This window comes from Microcaecilia unicolor, chromosome 1, assembly GCF_901765095.1.
Source record: "Microcaecilia unicolor chromosome 1, aMicUni1.1, whole genome shotgun sequence".
Classification (NCBI taxonomy): Eukaryota; Metazoa; Chordata; class Amphibia; order Gymnophiona; family Siphonopidae; genus Microcaecilia; species Microcaecilia unicolor.
Genome location: NC_044031.1, coordinates 198,667,235 through 198,690,245, shown reverse-complemented (window position 1 = coordinate 198,690,245; position 23,011 = coordinate 198,667,235). Strand labels below are relative to the sequence as shown.

At 45.9% G+C, this 23,011-nt stretch overlaps 1 protein-coding gene across 9 annotated transcripts in view; it reads right to left on the bottom strand.

The window, feature by feature from the left end:
- EZH2 (enhancer of zeste 2 polycomb repressive complex 2 subunit) overlaps positions 1–23,011 on the bottom strand; it is a 626,582-nt gene that overhangs the window by 88,683 nt on the left and 514,888 nt on the right. For 6 of the 9 annotated variants that reach the window (XM_030203624.1, XM_030203674.1, XM_030203633.1 and 3 more), the window contains one exon: positions 14,283–14,408. The exons of the other annotated variants lie outside the window; for them this stretch is intronic. In XM_030203624.1, the coding sequence (XP_030059484.1) occupies positions 14,283–14,408 (126 nt within the window). The remainder of the gene's footprint in view (positions 1–14,282; positions 14,409–23,011) is intronic. 9 annotated transcript variants of the gene reach the window in all.

Here is a 23,011-nt window from a genome sequence, read left to right as displayed (position 1 = left end):
AACAAGAATGAGGTTTCAGGGCGAACAAGGGTTGCAGCGGTGGAGAAGCAAAGCACTCTGCAGGAAATGCACCACATCCGGGTGCGAAGCCAGAGAAGAGCCTGACACTCTCTCCCAGAAGCAGGCTACCGCCACCTACACCCGAAGCAAATTAAAGGCCAGGCCCTTCTACAACCCGTCCTGCAAAAAGAACCAATCGCTGAGGAACAGACACCCGCAATGGAGACCAAGCGTGGGCCGCATACTATGCATCAAAAAATCCTCTACACTTGAGAATACACGGTTGAAGTAGACCGCATACAAGCACGCAATAGAGCAGCAATCACTGTCCGAAGAACTCTGTTTCTCAGAGTCAACCTCACAAGATGGCCGCCGACTCGCTGGTCACGGAGCAGATAGCTCTGTAGACCAAGACCAGAAAATAGCTCCCTATAGGGCCATTGAGGCTAGCAAGCCAACCATCGGCGGCTGCCGGACCCATACTGCGGGTCTCTACAAGAAGAAGGAGCGGGAGGCACCGAAGAGGCCGAGACACCTCCCAAACATCCAACCCAGGCCAAGCCATCCCACGAGCTGACCGCAGCCCACACTGCCCCTGGGCCTAGCACCACCCAACCCAAACTGGCACCCGTTCCCCCCACCTAGTTAAAACCAGACGGACAGCAATGTTCGCCACCCCCGCAGCACCAGAAAAGGAAGCCAACTGACGTCCACATACCCCTCCGATACCACCAGAAGCACCAAGCTCCGCCGTGCGCCACGAGGAGCAGCCCACATTGCTTCAGGCCGCAGCGCCACACAACTGGACCCCGACACCCATCCTCTCACCTAACCATCGCTAAACTGACAGCAGAGCACTGGTCCCCGCAGAACCAGTAGAGGATGCCGACTGGCGCTCATCTAACCCAGTAAAATCACTAGTAGGGCTGCAGCGGCACCAACCTCCACAGTGCGCCACGAGGAACACCGAGCGACCAGCCACCCATCTGGGGCGAGGCGAGGGGAGGACAAATAGTACCGGGAGTGCGGATGCAGACTTGAGGAAGGGAGGTAAGAGGAGCAACCCACGGAGCCGGCCGGAGAGCAGCGGGCAACGATTGACGGGAAAGTGCCGGCTGAAGAGTAGCGGGTGGCTGGCGACCATTCGATGGGAGAGGTGCCGGTTTGGAAAGTGGATAACAGTGTGAGACGATCGGAGCTGAGCCGGAATCGAACCGGCAACCCATTCGGAGGAGGCAGCAAGCGGCACCATCGCTGCCCCAATGTAGAGAGAGGCATTAGAACCTCTCCCCACGGGGACCGCGTGAGCCCATACATTGGAGATAGCGTGTCCAGTCCTCCCGCCTGACCTCCTACAATAACAAGTAGGGACCGGCCCTCTCCCTACCAGGGACAACATGGACGAGACCTCAGCATGACCCAGGCTGTTGCCTTCCCTCTTCCCAACTCCTGCCCATTCACAAACATCATGCCGGATCTGTGACTGCTCACTGAGTCACGGAGACTCTGCGCCCTGGAGTACCACCTCAAATCACCTGAGTGTGAGTAAATTATCTGTATTAAAAAAAAACAAAAAAAAACAAAGTACAATCACGTAGCCTATCGAACACGGTATACCAGGAGCCCTCACTGAACCATTACCAAAACGAATACCATCAAATTACTCCTAGCAATTTACTCCTTATCACTAATCCATCTAACACTAACTACCCCACACGCAGAAAGCAACATCATCCCCATACTACCTAACCACCAAAGACCGACTAGATACACCCCACCTCATCAAATCGACAACGAAAACAAAGGAAAAGCACCAACATGCGGACAAACCCAACAGAAACGTCAACTGACAAAAGTCCATATAACACAAAACACAGAAGATCCATACCAAAATATACAAGTAGGATACATTAATGCAAGATCCGTAGTAAACAAAACAACAATAGTAACAGACTGGATCACGTCAGCACAACTTAATTTACTCTTTATCACTGAAACCTGGATCCATATTGAAGATGACCCTATCATCCTAAACCTATGTCCTCCAGGATACAAACTCACTCACTGGACCAGAAAGGAAAAAAAGAGGAGGAGGCATAGCGCTTATGTACCAATCTCATCTCACCATCAAAACCACTGCCGAATCTATAACTACCCATCTCGAAATAGCTTCAATCAGAATCCACCATAAAACCCTGCTCGACCACCTAAATTGTATCCTGTTTTATAGACCACCATGCAACTGGAACAAAAGCCAGTCAGACTTCATGGACTTCATCTCAAATACTAGTGTATCCAACTCCAATATACTAATACTAGGAGACATTAACCTTCATCTAGAAGACCCAAGCTCTACCAATGCACGAGAATGCAAAGACTTCCTTCATTTATGTGACCTCACATGGCCACACATGCAAACAACCCATGCAAAGGGGCATACACTCGACCTCATCTCATACAAACTGTCCACTGACCAGAGCCTAATAATAACAGAAATTAAATGGTCAGAAACACCTTGGACCGACCATTACAAACTACATCTATCCATAAAATGGCGGAAAAGGGGTTCTCTCGTCATACGAGAATATACAACCCACACCACGAGAGGACAAATAGACCCAGATACATTCTGGCAACAGATATACAATAATGATTGGACAGCCCAAACGGACTCCATATACTACCTCTCAGAATGGGACAAAAACAAGAACTTCACGCAGAAACAACTTGATACTGTGGTTCAATGAAGAATTGAAAAAATTAAAAACACAGTCCAGGAAACTGGAACGTGCAAGGAAAAAAATAAAAGATGAACACACACTCAACACATGGAAACAAATACAAAGGAAATACAAATACGCAATAAGACAGACCAAAAGGTCATACTACAAAATTAAAATTGGGCCTCATTACAAAAACACGAAGAAACTATTCCATCTCGTGAACAAACTACTAGACACAACGCCGGTCACCACAACCAACACTGACATCCCATCTGTAGACAGCCTTGCTAAATACTTCAAAGAAAAAATTGCAAACCTACGCAAAACTCTACCTCAAGACAACATGAACATCGATAACTTCATCAATGGTCTAGACCCAACCCCTGCTGAATACCCAGCGGACCGAATCTGGTCAAATTTCGCCCTCCTCACCGCCGATACAGTCACCCAGGCGATTAATAGGTACTCCAAAAGCCACTGTCAATTGGTTACCTGCCGCAGCTACCTAATAAAATCCGTCCCCCACCGCTTCATAACAGATCTCACATACCACTTAAACTTCATGCTGCAACAAGGTATCTTCCCCAAAGAAAAAGCCAACATCCTACTCACCCCAATACCAAAAGACACCAAGAAAAAAAACAAATGACATCACCAACTACTGCCCAGTAGCATCTATCCCACTGGTAGTCAAACTAATGGAAGGCTTGATAACCAAACAACTTAATGACTACATAAACAAATTCACAATGCTACATGATTCACAATCAGGATTTCACCCCCTACACAGCACCGAAACAGTTCTATACTTACTCTCCTAACTAAATTCAAGCAGGAAATAACAATAGGTAAAATCATTCTCCTCCTCCAATTTGACATGTCCAGTGCGTTCAACATGGTCAACCATAATATACTCCTAAGACTCCTAGATTACTTCGGAATCGGTGGAAACACTCTCAAATGGATCAAGGGTTTCCTAACCACCAGATCATATCAAGTGAAATCAAGCACAAACATATCATCACCTTGGAAACCAGACTGCGGAGTCCCGCAAGGATCACCATTATCACCGATCCTTTTCAACCTCATGACAACCCCACTAGCCAAGGCCTTATGCATCCAAGGCCTTAACCCATTCATCTACACTGATGACGTCACAATATACATCCCCTACAAACACGATCTGGCAGAAATCACCAGTGAAATCAAGCTCAGCTTAAACATCATGGACTCATGGGCTCATGCACTCCAACTAAAACATAACACAGAAAAAACACATTGTCTCATCATCTCATCCCAATACAATACATACAAACCCACAAACATCAACATCCCAGGTTACACCCTCCCTATCTCAGACAGCCTGACAATTCACGGAGTAACAATCGACCGAAACCCCTCACTACAGAACCAAGCGAAATCCACCTTAAAGAAAATGTTTCACTCAATGTGGAAACTCAAACGCGTAAAACCATTCTTCCCAAGGGAAATATATCGCAACCTGATACAATCAATTGGTACTAAGTCATGCAGACAATTGCAATGGAATTTATGTGGGATTCAAAGAACAAATCATAAAGAAACTTCAGACCGCCCAAAACACAGCAGCCAGGCTTATATCTGGAAAAGCGCGTTTTGAAAGCACCAAACCCCTCCAAGAAAAACTGCACTGGCTCCCAATCAAAGAACGTATCACATTCAAAATCTGCACAATAGTTCACAAAATTATTTACGGCGAAGCCCTGGGATACATGACAGACCTCATAGACCTGCCAACCAGAAACACTACAAGATCAGTACAATCATACCTAAATCTCCACTACCCAAGCAGCAAAGGACTCAAATACAAATCAACTTACGCATCCAGCTTTTCCTACTTAAGCGCACAACTATGAAACGCACTGCCAAAAGCAGTAAAAACCACGTTCAATCACCTAAATTTCAGAAAAGTACTAAAAACAAACCTGTTCAGAAAGGCCTACCCTACCGACCCAACATAAAAACCGGGTTACCTGCGACAAGTTCCCCTAATGCATCTACCATGCATGAACCTTATTCTACCACAATATCACCTTGTATTTGTTCATACCGGAACTGGCAAATGCCGTTACGGTACTATGTAAGTCACATTGAGCCTGCAAATAGGTGGGAAAAGGTGGGATACAAATGTAACAAATAATAAAAATAAAAAAACCAGGCCATAAGACCAAGCGAGAGGATTCCCCCACTCTGTAACGGACCATGAAGGAAGAGCCCGGAGTCGAGCGGAATCCGAAACGGAGGCGCCACCAGGAGCCACACCAGATCCGCATACCAAGGGCACCATGGCCAATTTGGAGCTAACAGAATGACTCGACCCCAGTGGTGAGCGATCCGAAAAGAACTCAGCCACAGAGAGGCCATGGAGGAAACACTATCGAAGAACATCCTCTGGTTAAAGAAGCAGCTTAACAACCAGCCCTGCCAAATCACCCTCTCTCTAGATGACAGAAGAAAGCACCTTGGCATCCAGCCATAACGCAATCAGATCTACCTCCAGAGCTCTCTACCTGAGGCCAAACTGGAGAAGAACTGGTGCGAAATAACCAATCCGCCGAGACCAGGAGAAGACGACAGAAAAAGAGTGCTCAACATAGGAAAAGCCCGCAAAGTGGGTCATGGAGAAACGGAACACGAGGTCCTCTGACCACTCCATGGGTCGACATGCCCCGGTGGCCAGGGCACGACTCTGAGTCCCATCCTGTTGAAGAAGCAGCCGCTGCCGTCATGTTCTCCGAAGGCACAAGCACCACCTGGCCTGCAATTTGTCCCAAAAGGCTAGAAGATGTATAGCATCAAAAGCAGGTCCAGGAGGGAGATCGGTCACAGTCTCCTCTGCCATCCATCACCATAGAGGCAGAAGGAGGCAAAGGGCTCTCCAGCCTGAGAGGCTTGCATTTATGACCACCACCACCATCCACTGCGGAGGTGCCAAAGCATTCCTTAAGCAGGGAGGAATTGCAGAGCATCAGTTCATGAGCAGCTGTGCTGAGAACAGCCACAGAAGACGCCGCTGACACTCCTGTTACACAGGTGACCACATCCTGAGAAGCGAGAGCTGCAGATAGTAACATAGTAGATGACGACAGAGAAAGACCTAAACGGTCCATCCAGTCTGCCCAACAAGATAAACTCATATGTGCTGCTTTATGTGTATACCTGACTTTGATTTGTATCTGCCATTATCTGCATTTTCAGGCCACAGACTATAGAAGTCTGCCCAGCACTAGCCCCGCCTCCCAACCACCGGATCTGCCACCCAATCTCTGCTAAGCTTCTGTGGATTCATTGCTTCTGAACAGGATTCCTTTATGTTTATCCCACGCATTTTTGAATTCCGTTACCATTTTCATCTCCACCACCTCCCGCGGGAGGGCATTCCAAGTATCCACCACTCTCTCCGTGAAAAAATACTTCCTGACATTTTTCTTGAGTCTGCCCCCCTTCAATCTCATTTCATGCCCTCTAGTTCTACCGCCTTCCCATCTATGGAAAAGGTTCGTTTGCAGATTAATACCTTTCAAATATTTGAACGTCTGTATAATATCACCCCTGTTTCTCCTTTCCTCCAGGGTATACATGTTCAGGTCAGCAAGTCTCTCCTCATATGTCTTGTAATGCAAATCCCATACCATTTTTGTTGCTTTCCTTTGCACCGCTTCAATTTTTTTTACATCCTTAGCAAGATACGGCCTCCAAAACTGAACACAATACTCCAGGAGGGGCCTCATCAACGACTTATACAGGGGCATCAACACCTCCTTTCTTCTGCTGGTCACACCTCTCTATACAGCCTAGCAACCTTCTAGCTAAGGCCACTGCCTTGTCACACTGTTTCGTCACCTTCAGATCCTCAGATACTATCACCCCAAGATCCCTCTCCCCGTCTGTACATATCAGACTCTCACCGCCTAACACATAAGTCTCCCTTGGATTTCTATTCCCTAAGTGCATCACTTTGCATTTCTTTGCTTTGAATTTTAATTGCCAAACCTTAGACCATTCTTCTAGCTTCTGCAGATCCTTTTTCATGTTTTCCACTCCCTCCCGGGTGTCCACTCGGTTGCAAATCTTGGTATCATCCGCAAAAAGGCAAACTTTACTTTCTAACCCTTCAGCAATGTCACTCACAAATATACTGAACAGAATCGGCACCAGCACCGATCCCTGAGGCACTCCACTACTCACCTTTCCCTCATCTGAGCGAATTCCATTAACCACCACCCTCTGGCGTCTGTCCGTCAACCACTTCCTAATCCAGTTCAGCACTTCGGGTCCTATCTTCAGCCCGTATAGTTTATTCAAGAGCCTCCTGTGGGGAACCGTGTCAAAAGCTCTGCTGAAATCTAAGTACATTACGTTCATAGCACGTCCATGATTCAATTCTCCGGTCACCCAGTCAAAGAATTCAATGAGATTCGTTTGGCACGATTTACCTTTGGTAAAACCACGTTGTCTCGGATCTTGCAACTTATTGGCTTCCAGGAAATTCACTATCCTTTCCTTCAGCATCACTTCTATTACTTTTCCAACAACCGAAGAGAGGCTTACCGGCCTGTAGTTTCCAGCTTCTTCCCTATCACCACTTTTGTGAAGAGGGACCACATCTGCTGTTGTCCACTCCCACTGAACCACTCCCGTCTCTAAGGATTTATTAAACAAATCTTTAAGAGGACCCGCCAGAACCTATTTGAGTCTCTCAATATCCGGGGGTGGATCCCGTCCGGTCCCACTGCTTTGTCCACCTTTAGATTTTCAAGTTGTTCATACACACTCTCTTCCGTGAATGGTGCTATATCCACTCCATTTTCATATGTACTTTTGTCAGTCAATCGTGGTCCTTCTCCAGGATTTTCTTCTGTGAAAACAGAACAAAAGTATCTGTTTAGCAAATTTGCTTTTTTCTTCATCATTTTCTACATAGCGGTTTGCAGCATCTTTCAGTCTTCAGTCTTTCTCCTTTCACTAATATACCTGAACAAATTTTTGTCACCCCTCCTTACCTTTCTAGCCATTTGTTCTTCCGCTCGCACTTTCACCAGACGTATTGCTCTCTTGGCGTCTTTCAGTTTCATCCGGTATTCCTGTGTTCCTCTTCTTGAGTTTTTCTGTACTTCAGGAACGCCAACTCTTTAGCCTTTATTTGTTGCATGTGAGCACAACCCACAACACTACCTCTAAAGGGGTCGCCACAGAGCCAAAACATGAATGTACTGCCAGGCCTGAGGACTCGGTGCCCCGAGCAGATTGCACACCTGAGTCTGAAGCTCGACCCTCTAGTCCTCGGTCAAGAAAAAAATCGTACCAGAGCTGTCTGGGATGGGACAAGGTGGCTCATTTGAAGGGTGACCACCCAGCCCAAGGATTCCAACAGCGAGAAGACCAGGGAAGATTGACTCTCAGTACTTGTCTAGAGCGGGGTGCATTCTGATGCCGTCCTTGAGGAGAATGCTGCAACACTCCCAAATCTAGGAAAAGGTGCATGGAGCCATAGCCACGCTGAAAGCAAAGCGTGGAACTTAACATGAGGGCCCAGAACAGCCAACCAGAGAAACCACAGATGAGGGGGCCAAACAGGAAAGAGCAGAAGTGCTTCCTAAAGTAGAAGTGAAGGAAATAGCTCTGCAATAAGGCAAAGAAAAAGTAAAATTTAAGCCTTAGAACTATTTTGCTGAAACTACTGCACCTGGAGAGAATACCTCCATGGTATCCCTGAGGTTCCATGGTTACCATGGAGACAAGAGCGCTAGCCCCAGAAAATAACAATACGTAACATTTCAAAGGCACCAAGCCTAGAAACTCCCTAGTAAAGGTGCAGAAAAAAAGAAAACCTACAGCACCTGGTATTCCCAGGCAATCTCCCATCCAAGTAGAAACCAGGCCCAACCCTGCAGAGCTTCCAATACCTATACTGCCAATATAAAGAGAGATCCACAAAGGATGTGAGGGAAACTTTCAGGGTGTTTAAGCAACTGCCCTCAGAGAAAAAACTGAGGGGACCGAAAGGTCTGTAAATAAAAATCCTAAATAGGCCCTTTCAGAGACCCAACACACAAGGCGCCCTGCTTTGATGCTGTTCACTGTTTCCCACATCAGGAACAGCCTTTAACCAATGCAAAAATTATAAGAAAATCTTAACTCACCACAGACAGTGAGGCCTATTTGAGACTGCTGCCATCAAAGTACCCACTTAGGCAAAGTTGACTTTCCAACTCAGGCTATTCCTGCTGCCTCTGTGCAGAAAGGGACTGCCCTGAAAAGACTCCCTCCGAACAGAGGAAGACAGGGGAGCAATGGACCCTACTGTTGATGCAGAGTAAACATCTTCTCTTTGGGGCAGGGTCTATCAATGGAGACTGAGGCAGGGAACAAGCCAGAAATCTCCAAAGGCTGAACTAAAAAGGAACTGTCTGTTCCCCTACCAGATTTCTGCAACATATAGGCATATGGAGCAGCAGAAAGAACTCGGGGGAAAAGTCAGAAGACCCCAGCCCCAGAGAAGACCACACAGATGACGTGCAGCCTGAAGAACAAGGCACACCACAGAAGGACCATCAGATTCCTTCTGGAAAACCTTGCCATCTAGAATCCATCCACCCGAGATGGGCACAAAAACTCCCCTGCACCCGAAGCTATTGAGAGGAAACCAGAGAGGGGTTCCAACGACCCCATCTCCAATGCTGCACCCAGCCACCTCTCCTGGAACACCAGATCTACCGCAAAGGGTAGTAAAGCCACTTCTGTACCTGAAGAAACCCCCAAAGAGGGCGGGCTACAGACACATGCTGAGGAGGCAAAAGCCACTTCAACCAGTGGAAGTGGAGAAAAAGAAGGATGAAATATGGGCACAAAACAATTCCCTCGAATCAGGCGACGTCGGTACAAAGCCTGAAGGGATCCCCATAGCAGAGGCAGCCCCCTCCCACCCCGGAGATGAACCATGCAGTTCAGCTGACTGTGAAGCTGCCAACGCAGCCAACAGCCAGAAAGGAGCCATGTCGGGATGTGCCAAAAGAAAATGGCACACGCGCCCGATGCCTCAGAGTGGGAATCCCACTCAGGAGAAAGAAAAGTCCCTGGTGCCTGCCTGTGCCCCCATACACCCAGCAACAAACGACCCCGCTGCTGTCAATGCTTGCTCTCAATACAAGCCTCCTAAGGAGGGCCACCGCAGCCAATACTGCGCTTCCCCAATGGCAGAAAAAATATGCACTTACCGGAGACGCGCAGTCAGACTTTCCGCCAACAGCGGGACCTCCCAGGCAAGCCTGTCACCAAACCGGCTCAGCAGGCTACACACACACAGCGACTCTACAGACGCTGCCTCAAGGCTCCTCTTAGCAACCTGCTGCCCTGTTGCACCTGCAGAGCCTGCATCCCAAAACGTTCTTCTTTTTTTTTACAGCTGATAACAGCAGCAAACACAAGGTCTGTTGTGGACTAAAGGTGTTTTGTTTTTATTAAGTGAGGAAGGCTGCAGTCCAAACAGTCCAAACTCTGGGAGGAAAGGGACCACGGAGTGAGGCAGGGACCCAGGCCACCAGGTATGCCCCTAAAGTTGGCACAGAGCCAAACACCCCGTAAGCTCAACTGGCCAAAAGTCCCAGGAGCAGGCCCAAGAGATGAATCCAGGAGCTGCAGAGATACAGTCTACCACCTGCTGGAGATAGAGATATACTGAAGTGAAGGAGGAGCTGACCGTCTGGTATCACTGCCTTTAGCTTTGCAATCTCTATCTCCACCTGCTGGTAGATGAACACAACCCACCAGTTTCTGGATTCATCTGCTGCATACACTAAGGAAGAACAACTACTAATGATGCATGGATGGCATTAGGTAACTTGCACTATAACCTCTCAAAACCAGAAGGTACTGAAAAACTTACTCTATGACAAAAGGTATAGGAGCAAAAAGATTAGGTTAAAAAAGGCCTACAGTATAATATGTTAAATAATGGCAGATAAAGATCAGTATGAACAATTTGGTAGAGCCATGCTTGCAATGCTCCCTGCATGCCTCTTCCTATAAGAAGAGTATCAGAAATGCATTTTGAGGACATATTCATCAAGAGCCATATTTGATAACTGAAATATTTATTGTGCTATGCTGTGATTATTCTTGACTGTTTTTGTTTGTTGGTTATTACAATGGTTGTCTGATTGGTTTTGATGACCTTGAAGGCAACACTAAAGTCATACTCCTTAGTTTTTTGGAGCAGTCCTATTCAGCTTCTGTCATTTAGAATATATTTGAGAGTTTCTTAACATGTAACTTTGTTTGCCACTTGGTTGTTTTAGGATAGCTGGTGCTTTCAGTTATAGATTTGAATTAATTAGAGTTTGTTCTCTGTGGCAATATATCATTATAGCACAAACTAGCTGTGGTTTTCATTAATAATATTTTTTTGAGTTCTCCACAGGGAAGAGCAGTTGGAAAGTATTTTGATTAATTTAGTGGAGATCCTGTGACTCAGATGTTTATGTAACCCATGGCATAATTAGCAATGGGTAATAAGGCCATTCATTTAGCATTTTTCATTGACTGTTTTTTTTTTTTTTAGTTCTCATTTTATAGACTATTGCAGCCTTGCATTGGATAGCATTTATGCACCGAGTAGACTGTATACAATCTTATTTCACATTTTTTTTTTAAAGAATGCTGGTCACAAATAACTCACTATGACTTTCAGATTAAGGGCCTCTTTACTAAACCACACTAGTGGTTCCCAGCGCAATGCCAACAAAGCTCATTCACTCTGAATGGGCTTTGTCAGCATTGCTGTGTGGGAATTGCTAGCATGGTTTGGTAAAAGAGGTCCTAAGTGTTTTATTTTTACAGTCATTTAATTCAATTTATCACTCACTAGCATGAATTTTCTATATAATTCATGTCTCAATTTGCACCGCTTTGTAGCTTTGTTTATATGGAGTCTTATCATTCATGCTATCTTTTAATTTATTCTATGTATTTTAAACTATGGCATGTTAAGCCGTACAAATTTATATGCATTTTATGAGTTTCACCAGAAGTTTTTAATTTATGTGTTAAGTTTATAAAGATTTTGTCTGAAATTTGTATGTTTACTAGTAGAAAAGGCCCGTTTCAGACACAAATGAAACGGGCGCTAGCAAGCTTTTCCTCGGAGTGCGTATGTTTGAGAGAGTGTGTGTGAGAGTGACTGTGTGAGAGAGAGTGAATTTGCGAGTGTGTGTGCGTGACAGAGTGAGTGAGACTGTGTGCGAGTTTGTGTCTGAGAGAAAGAGTGTGTGTGCCTGGGGCCCCTCCCTCCCACCCAGTTCCAGTGTCCCCCCTTCCTCCGTGTTCCAGGGTCGTCATCCCTCCCTCCCTCCATTCCTCTGAGTTCCAGGGTCGTCCCCCCGTTGTTTTTTTTTTTTTTTTAGTTCTTGTACAGGTGGTGCGCATTCCTCCCCTCTCGTCCCCTCCTCCGAATTGCAGACCTCCGTCCTCCTCCGCAGTTCCAGACCCCCTCCCTCCGAATTCCAGACCCCCTCTGAGTTCCAGACCCCTCCCTCCCGCTCTCTGAGTTCCAGACCCCACCTCCCTGCCTCCCTCCCTCCGATTTCCAGACCCCCCTCCGAGTTCCAGACCCCATCTCTCTGCCTTCCTGCCTCCGATTTGCAGACCCCCCTCCCTCCGATTTACAGACCCCCTCGGAGTTCCTGACCCCCCTGCCGCGACCCTCTTGAGCCCCCTTCCGGCCGCCAACCCTCATGTACCTGTGCTGGTGGGGGACCCCAACCCCCGCCAGCCAAAGTCCTCTTCTCGTCCGCGCGGCATGGACAAATGATGTTATTAAGTTTGAATCAGTCTGTGTTCGTGCGTCTGACGTCAGATGCACGCACACAAACAGATTCCAACTTAATCACGTCATTCGTCCACGCCGCGCGTGGCCGAGGACTTCGGCTGGCGGGGGTTGCGGTCCCCCGCCAGCACAGGTACGCGAAGGCGTCGGGTTGGCAGCGGGAAGGGGGGCTTGAGAGGGTCGCGGCAGGAGGGTCCAGGGGTCAGGAACTCCAAGGGGGGGTCTGGAAATCGGAGGGAGGGGGGGTCTTTGCAAATCGGAGGGAGGGAGGGAGGGAGTTGGGGTCTTGAACTGGCAGCTGCAGGTGGCGAGGGGGTTGATGCGGCCGGGGGGGGGGGGGGTTGATGTGTTGGGGGGAGGGGCTTGGGTGATGCGCTGAGGGGGGGGGGGTGTCTGCAGTGCCGCACTTGTCGTGTTGCAGGGAGCGGCGCACTCACAGCTCATTCCCAGGCCTGCCTAGGAATCAGCTGTGGGTGACATCAGCCTGGCTACGGAGCCTAGCTCAGGAGCTACAGACACAGGCAGCTACTTTAGAACGTTGATGGTGAGAATTATTATATAGGATATTATCTTAACAGAATCCCTGATGCAAGCATTCATGCCAAAACACAGCCCATGTTGAGTCTCAGACTAAAGATCTGATATCCCAATCTTGAATGCCCTTGCTACAATTTTCATTAGACATGAGTTGTTATGTCTATTGCTTAGAATTTGTTTTGTATTGTATGTATACGTGAGACTTTTTTTTACAAGGTGTGTTTTTATTATTTCTTGAATTCATTTGTAATACTGCTCAGAATTGCTAGCTATGTGCAGGATATAAGAGTAATAAATAGATAAAACTGTGAACTTCCAGGGACAGAAAATAAATTTGTGAAATATTTGAGTTACCACTTATTTGTCATCAGCAATGGTTCTGTTATTATTTTTCTAACCATGCACTCCCACCTACTGCCATTCTAGCGGGTAGCTGTTCTGCATAAGGACCCCCATCATGAAGGGAGTAGACTTGGCCAAAAAAAATGACAATTTTTGAGGATTATGTAATCTAAGTTTTTGTGGATCCTTTTACTAAAAAACATAAGAAATAGGCTTAAAGTATTCTAATGCAGCCCAAACGTAGGGCCTTTACTTTTCTTCTTTTGCAGGTCTCGTGCAAATTTTTAATTTGAGAGGCCTGCATAAATATTAACACAGGAGCACTTACCACTTCCTATTTAGGCAGCACCAAGTGCTCCCATGTTAAGTCTGCATTATCCAGTTAGTGTGTACTAATGTGAATGCGCTAGCTTGATAATGCTTCCAACATCTCCCATCTATGATATGTCCTGAAAAAAACTAACATTTTGCAATAAGCCTTTTTCCCCCGCATTAAGTGCATATTAACATTTAAAGAGGTTTAGTAAAGGACCTTTGATGTACTGCACCATCTTGAGGCTCTTCTGTCCCATGATATTGTCTCTCCTTTCTCACATAATGGCTGTATGCACATTCTAGACTAAGTGCAGCAGAGGACAGACCTTCACAACAGGCAGTAATGTTGCACCTGGCCACCCACCAGGTTATACCCAACTACATTAACAAGCAACAAAACTAGCATTCAACCTTTATCACCCGCATAATAAACAATGAACTACTGCAAGACAGTTATGAAGAAAATAAAACAAGAGACAAGAATAAAAATGACTATTTCTTACATTCTGAACTGCATTGACAGAACTTTTCACAAAAGTTCTGAGCAATTACACATGGACACGAGCTGTCACATGGCTGGCGTGGATGATCACAAGGCTGGTAGTTGTAAACATGATTAGAAGAACCATCTAAAAAGAAGATGTCAAATAAACATTATCCAGATACAAAAAAAAACAGAGTCGCTGCTTTTGTTTAGTTGTGAATTTTACAGATTTTTAGCTGTAAACTTAAATGGAAAAATGTGACTGTGGCACCGCCTAATAAGGTCGTCTAGTTGATCTCAATTTACAAACCGTCTCTCATTTTATTCTTTCTGACCTAATGGAATATTAGAAAGAAATGATAAATAAGGGGTCAAACTCTGTCTATCTGAGAACAAAATAACTACAAAAATTTAACGGAGTGGAACCACATTGGCATGGAGGGAAAATCCAGGGAACAGACACAAGTTTGAAAATGGGCCAGATCAGACCAAGAGTTATGGAGAAATAAAAGTTCCCCAAAACGGCCCAATGAATTTCAATGGGAGAGGCAGTTCCAGCACTGATAGGGAATTACTCCTTTCAAACTCTCCTTTCCTCTCCCCTCTTGATTGCACATACATCTATCTACCCACCCACACACAAAGAGGTTGTAAACAATTCCATAAGGTATGCTCCAGAATCTTTCCCCACCATGCCCCTACCTACTTGCCAACACATCCCTATTCTTGGCTCTTAGTAATTCAGATGAGTGTTTAATTTTGTTCTACATCTTACTCCAAAACCCAGGGAATGAACTGTATAGTTTTCTTAATGGTTTGTATGCACAATGAAGCCTACTGATTAAACAGTCCAGATGTGTGGGATGTAACAAAGCAGTCCTTACATTGGGTGGGGTCTCAAAACTGAAGCCTTAATCACACCCTCTTCCAAGGCAGATTACTCCCTGACTGGGATATCAGCCAATAACACGTTGAGAAGGAATGCAAGGAGGACATGCTACAAACCTCTGTAGGTGAAACTGTATTCATTTCTGCCCAGGATGTAGCTACACCCTATTTGAATGAGCCATCAGACCCTTTAGAACCATATGTCCCTTAAAAATATAAGCACATAATACTGCATCCTCAAGCTACTTTGCTATTGTCAACTTCATTGCTGTTCTGCCTTTCTTCAGGTCCCCCCAGAGGACAATATCTGACTTCTGAAACTCATTTTCAACCTCAAAATAGGCCACCAGAGCTTTGTGCTCATACAACTAATGTAAAATCCAAAACTCTGCTCTGTAATTCTCTCTGCAAAAGGACAGCAAGGAAGTCAGCTGATTGACATGAAATGCTGACATCACATTAATTAAAAATGAGGGAGCAGTCCAGAGTGACACCCCTGCCTCTGTGAACTTTAGAAAGGGTTCTCTACAAGACAATAACTACATTTCTGAAATCCTTCTTGCTGAACAAACTGCCACCAAGGACACCACTTCTATCATAATATCCTTCACAGATGTCCTAAGCCAGGACTCATGCCGGGGGGGAGAGTATGGGTATGAACACAGCACCAGATTGAGGTTCCAGGCCAAAATCAAATGATGAACTTGTCACTGAAAATGTTTTGTCCCCTTCAGGAAATTGACCATGTCTGAATAACATGCCAATGGAGAACCCTGCACGTGCCCCCTAAAACAGGCTAGGGCTGCCACTGCACTTTCTGTGAGCTGATTGTCAACCCTTTCTTTAGGCCTTCCTGGAGAAAACAACAGAATGCAAGACAAAGAAGCCTGAAAGGAACCATCCCTTTTCACCATACAACAGACCTCAGCATCTAAACTCTAATAAGCCAGCAACAGACCTTTTACGTGCTTGAAGCAATGGCATAATCACCTCCGGCGCATAGAATTTATGAGTCAGTCAAGCCCTCTCAAGGGCCAAGCCATAAGATATCACCACTGGTCCTTGAATTAGAGAACTCTCCTTTGGGGAAGTCTTTAGCCCTCTCCATACGTCACACTCACTGACTAAATTTGCATACAATATTGTCCAGGGCCAATGTGGAGCAACAAGGATAACCAGACCAGCCTGTGCAACAATCCTCTGTAGTACTGTGCCTTGGGGAAGCACATACAGGACCCCTCCCAGTGTCCACGGCTGCAACAGGGCATCCATCCCTTCTGATCACCACTCCTTCCTCCAACTGAAAAAGCACAGAGCCTTTATATTCTTTCTTGTAGTTAACAGGTCCAAAAGTAAGTTCCTTCATCAGTTCCAATTTATTGTAAACCAACTAGAAAGGCTTCTCATTGAGTGGTATATCAAATCTGAATTAAACTTGGAAACATAGAAAGAAGGCTTTCCCTGACAGTTCCCATTCTCCTCCAACCAGGGAGTGTCTGATGGAAAAAAATCCACCTGAATGTTTTGAACCTCTAAGATATGCCGCAGATAATGGTCTAGTCTGGTCTCAGCCCATCAAAACAACAGGGAGGTTTCCCATACTAACTATGTGGTCTTCATACTCCCTCCCCTTGATGGTTGGTCATATACCACCACTATAGCACTGCTGGAGAATACTCAGACCACTCTATCCTCTGCTATCTGCTTGAAGGCTTCCAAACTCTGCAAATGGCCCCCAGTTTCCAGCCTGGTGATCAATCTCCGCACTTCTGATGCTGATCAGTGTCTTTGGGCTACTTGGTTCTGATAATGAGCCCCTAACCAACTAGGCTCGCATTTCTTGTCACCACCAGTTAGTCCAGTGCCTCCAGATCTGTGTTTTTCCTCATGTTCATACAACAAGCTTGGCTTCTGGTGTCCAAGGTTTTATAGTGACATCACTCCAATCTTGAGTAGATCCACTATCCAGGAGTCACTTCTGAAGTGGCCTCATACATGCCCATACTCATAAGTACCATTTTGACCTTAGCGGGCATCGAACCTAGGACATGTATGGAATGCAATACCTGAGGTTCCTTCCTCCCAAGGATAGCCTGGATCTGACTCTGAATCTTGCCTACCTGCTTGATTGGGCAAACACACCTTTTCTCTCTGGGTGTTGAACTGAGTACCTAGATAGACCAGGCACTGCAATGGCTCCAAACTTGCTCTTTTTGAGACTCACAATCCAACCGAGTTTCGACAGCACCTAGGCTGTTGCCCATCAGTTCTCCTCCTCCAACTTAGCCCATATGGGACAGTCATCCAACTAACAGTGCACTAAGATGCCCTCTTTGAACAAAGCAACTGCCACCACAGCCACTACCTTCAAAATGTGCACAGAGTCATCACCAGACCAAAGGGCATAGCCTGAATGGTAATAAAACCCTATGATTGTGAACCTTAAGAACTTCTGATGTTCTCTCCAGATCAGAATATGGAGCCAAGCCTCCATGATCCAAAACTGCGAGCACTCTCCTTTCCGTACCCCTTGCCAAGATAGAGGACAAGATCTCCATCTAGAAAATGCAAAACATTCAGTGCCACATTTTCTGTCCAATGTGACCTGAACTGCCAGCCTTTTGCTTGGCATCCAAAAGGCAGATACCATAAAAACATCTGCAAGGTGGCTGGAAAATCTGAGGCCATTGCTTTGCCTGATGACATTGAGAACTGACATGATCTGCATTTACTCCTCCAAGTACTAGGACAAGTCCATTATTGGGCTTTCCAAGGAGAGGAACCCCCGCTCTACATTTGGGCATTTCTTGGCACCCCACAGAGACCTTGGACCCCCTGTGGCAACTGAAGGGCTGCCCCCTAGACAGTAACTGGGAGCACAAAAGAGGTCCCCTTGCCCTGGCAGTAGTGCCTTCTGTCTCAAAAGGCCAGCTTACTCAGACAAGGCTTTACTGCCCCTCTCACTCTATCTTCCAGTAGTCTCTGGAGTTTTGTCTCCCCCAGACCCTTCACTAGATTTTCCAGGTTCTCTCAAAAGGGGAGCCTTCTAAGCCAGCACAACTGCCTCACAATGCTTATGCAAGAACCAATCTGCACTGCTCTCAACATGGTCTGCTTCGCATCACTAGCATGATAAATGACTGGTCTTAACTTTAGGCGCACTGTTGGGAACTCCTTCCTCTGAGGGCTATCACAGAATTCCCAGGGTCCGTGACCTCAACAGATCACAGTAGCATTCAGCCTTGCAATTACTCCCTTCACACTCTCTCTTTTAAAATATCTTATCTTACTGTGCTCTGTTAGGCCAAGGTAGGGAGAAGGACCTGGACCCCTCCAGGTATCTCCCCTCCAGCTCCTGGGACAAATCTCTTAAAAAGTCTCCACTCTCAACAATGTCCATCAGACGTCTAGCAGTTCAACTGTGCTCAAAGGCACCTATAGCTGACCTGTAGCCAGCTGCAAGGGTACCCCATCTATCATCTGCTGAAGACAGAGAAATAATGAAATGGAGCAAGCTGCCAATCTCCATATGCTGGTAGAGGGGCACAACCCACATATCTGGTCTGGGGGATAAGGAAAGGGGGGGTTATTTTAGAAACATTCATGGGTATATAGCAGGATGTACACATATAGATTGGCTACATGTGTAAATGATTTTAGAAATTTACTTTTTATTCTCTGAATTCCATACCACACAAATTTAAGAAAGTGTGATAAGTGCAGGCCAAAAACACAGACATGTATTTCTCATTTTACAAAAGCAATACACATGTTGGTCAAACATTTTTAACACTGACTTTTACACCTACCCCAAAGAATGCACAAGCACTAGTTTGAAGGAGTCTGTGAAAAGGCCAATGGAACCCCCTGGCTCTTACTGGGTTTCCTGTTAGGGATCAAGCAGTGGTGGTCCTGCCATTAGGCCACCCTAGGTGGAAGCCTCAGGCGGCACTTTTTTCGAGCGGCATCCAACCCCACACCCGCCATGCTCTGGCATCGCCCCCCCCCCCCCCTTAATTCCCCAAATTTACCTTCTTTTCTTGCTTTCCAAAAGTCAGGGTGGCAACGGTTCCCATACACTGACCTGCCTCCGAACCCTTCTCTCTTACAGCCCGCCTCTCTGACATACTTGTTTCCTCAGAGGTGGGGCGGGCCACAGTAGAGAGAAGGGACCGAGGCTCGTGGCAGGTAAGCATATGGGATCCGCAGCCACCCTGACTTTTGGAAAGCCAGAAAAGAAGGTAAACTTGGGGAAGGAAAGAAGGGGGGGGGGGGGAGATGTCAGACTAGGGGATGGGGGCGGCAGACCACCCCCTTGCCTCAAACAGCAGACTATCCCCTAGTCTCAGGCAGCAGAGTGTCTTGGGCCACTCCTGGGATCAAGCCTTTATTTGGAAGCTTAACCCCTAGATGCAGTACTGTGGCTGCCGGTATATACTTGTGAAAGACCCTGAACGACCACATTCTTTTTCTGAACATGTAGGACTTACCTTTAAACAATTTTTATTGAATAAATGAATAAAAATACAGTAATTCAAACAGAAACATGTGTAGATCAATACAATTTTCATTCCTAACACTAACTCCCCACCTCTAAACCAACCCTTCATATTCATCTTATTTTAAGCTTTAACAGTTTTTGTTCAGGATCAAGGTAAACCATCAACAAACAGCTGCCCAATTGTTCTAGCCAATGTCATTAGTCTGTTACATAGTAATGAGAAGACAATGAGAAAACATTGGACAAAACACCGCAGAGCACTTAACTGAGTAAATGTAGGATCCCAGTTTTGAAAAACCACCTATTGCCTCCCTACCCCATAACCCTTATCCTTAAAACTACAACTAAGATGGCCTGTCATCTGGACTCTTATGTTTCAGGCCATCTATGGAAATAAGCACATCTAAAATTCCTAACCCCCTCCCCCACAAACCAGGCAGAGGACCCCCAAGACAGTCTATGAGGAGACAATAACTAAATTATGATGCACGTTGGAATTTATTCAGTATTGCGCTTCTAGCCTTGTGGGTGATATTTTGTAAATAACAATTCCAAACAGACAGGAAAACCTTTTTTCTTCCTATTTATTAGTCCCAGCTAATATAGCTATTTTACTACAGGGAAATTGCCACAGGATTCAATAACCCACGGTACCTCAAGTAAGCTCATTACTATGGGTTAGTGAATCCCATAGAAGTTGTTTGCCTTGCTGTTGCCAGGAACAATGTAGGTTCCTGGTCATAGTAATACATGGTAGCAGACCCAAACATAAGCCCACTGTCATTTAAAGGAAAGGCTTATTTACAAACATCCCTCTCTCTCATGCCTTCCCCCTGCCAAAATCTGTAATAGCGTAATGGTGAGGGGCATATCTTCCCCTCCAGCATTCAAACTTAATCTATTAATGTTTAGTGTAAAAAGCAGCTCCCAAACACCACCCCCATCAAAAACAAAACAATTATAATAATAATAATGTACTCCCCCCCCCCCCATATGCTCACCCATCATCTATCTGCTATCCCTGGAGATCAAGTGGAGGCAGAAACAATACACAGTCATCTGCCCTGGTGGCACCATGTTCATAAATAGTACCATCTCAGCCATTAGCAATAGTTTGCTACTGCTATGAGGCAAGCTTTGTGGTAGTACAGTGAGATGACTGTTAGGGGCTGAAATAGTGCCATTTTTGAAGATGGAGCCAACAAGATAGGAGCAACCATAGACTACTCATGCACCCCAGGTATAGCCAGTAGGTACCACAGAGAAAGTCAAGGAGGACAAAGTCTGCTTTCTTTATAAAGGGACAGGGCTTGGGAACCACATTTTACTTTATACACTGACAGACAGGGTTGGGGAGTGTAGGAGGAGTAGAGGAGCATGGCTACTACTACTGGCTACTACTACTACTATTTAGCATTTATATAGTGCTACTACTATCCACTGATCTCAGCCAGGAGGGAAAGAAGCACTTTTGGAAAAACAGGCTGATCCCCTCTAAGAAGCTCCCTGGGAGCACTGGACCCACATTTGGAGTACGATGTTCAAGCAAGGGCATTCCCTCAAGATGAGGTGTAAACGTGTTCTATGAATAAGACAGCTTGCAAAGTTCAAAACAAGCTGTGTTATTCATTTTGCATAACAAGCTGCTGCGCATGCAAAGCAGTTCAATTTTTTTGGGGGGGAGGGGGCTTGGACATAATTTATGATAGTGAAAATGCATTAACATTTACTAATTGCCCCTTTTAAGTGTACTATTACTATTAACACAGCTTAGTAAACAGATCCCTAAGTTTGTACATGATACAATGAAGGGTGAAGTAATAGGTCCAGGTCACAAAGAAACACTGCGGGATTTAAAGATTTTTTTTTTTTAATTTAAAGGACAACTTTATTTAGATTCCAACACAAATGTTGTTACAGCTGTCCAATACAACAAATATTCCAGAATATCCAACAACATGGAATAAATGCAACTGAGAAAGTTAACAAATTCTACAGTGCTCTCCAACTTGGCAGTTGAAATCTTGCTTTTAAGCCTGTTGTTTTAACCACTAGGCTTTTTCTCCACTTTTTGGGGCATGCACTTACTGCCAAATCTAAAATCAGGTTATATGTTAAGCTTGCAAGTTTAGGAGCCAATATCCAGCACGGCCAAATCTGCTTCAGTACATCTGAATAAGTTATCAAGGTATCTTTAAGTAAATATTCAAAGAAACACTGAATACTACTGCCCAGAAATATATGGATATCTTTTGGCCTGCTATAATGGCAGCTATTCTTCAGCTAATTTACCCCTATCCTTGGGAGTGCACAAGGCCCCTTAATTTATTCAGATTAAGTTTTGATCGATGTGACAATGTGTGAACCGAGTTGGGCAGGAGGCCCTCATAAACGTACAGTCAGACCAAGGTAAAATTATGTATCATACCTGATAATTTTCTTTCCATTAATCATAGCTGATCAATCCATAGACTGGTGGGTTGTGTCCATCTACAAGCAGGTGGAGATAGAGAGCAATCCTTTTGCCTCCCTATATGTGGTCATGTGCTGCCGGAAACTCCTCAGTATGTCGATATCCAAGCTCCATCCGCAGGACTCAGCACTTAGAGAATTACACCCACGAAGGGACACTCTGCCCAGCTCACCACCGCCGAAACGGGGAAGGGGAATTAACCCAGCTCATCCCCACACAAGTGGGGGAGGGGAATCCGTCCAGCTCATCCCCGCGGAGCGGGGGAGGGACACCACACCCGCCGATGCGGGGGGATCTGGCTTATCCTGGAACCGCAACCACGGGAGGAGCTGACTGACCCTAACACCGCCGAAGCGGGAGGGGTACAAAGCTGCCCTACTGCCGCACGAAGCGGGAGGGAGCGCCGGCAGAATTTAAGTCTCAATCCAGCCCCGTAAAACGGAGGGGAGAGGAATGCAGCAGCTCATTGTAACACAAATTCGTCTCAACTCTTGAAGAATCCATTGAAAAACTTGAACACGAAGTCCTCCTGAACAGGAACTGAAGACTAAACTTGAACCTGAAATGCAACCAGAATATAAACAATACAGATATCTGGGAGGGGCTATGGATTGATCAGCTATGATTAATGGAAAGAAAATTATCAGTTATGATACATAATTTTACCTTCCATATCATCATGCTGATCAATCCATAGACTGGTGGGATGTACCGAAGCAGTACTCACCCAGGGCGGGACATAGAAATCCCTGACCGCAACACTGAAGCTCCAAACCGGGCCTCCGCCCGAGCAGCCACAGTCAAGCGGTAATGCCTGGAGAAGGTATGGGCCGATGCCCAAGTTGCCGCCTTGCAAATCTCTTCCAAGGAGACGGACCCGGCCTCT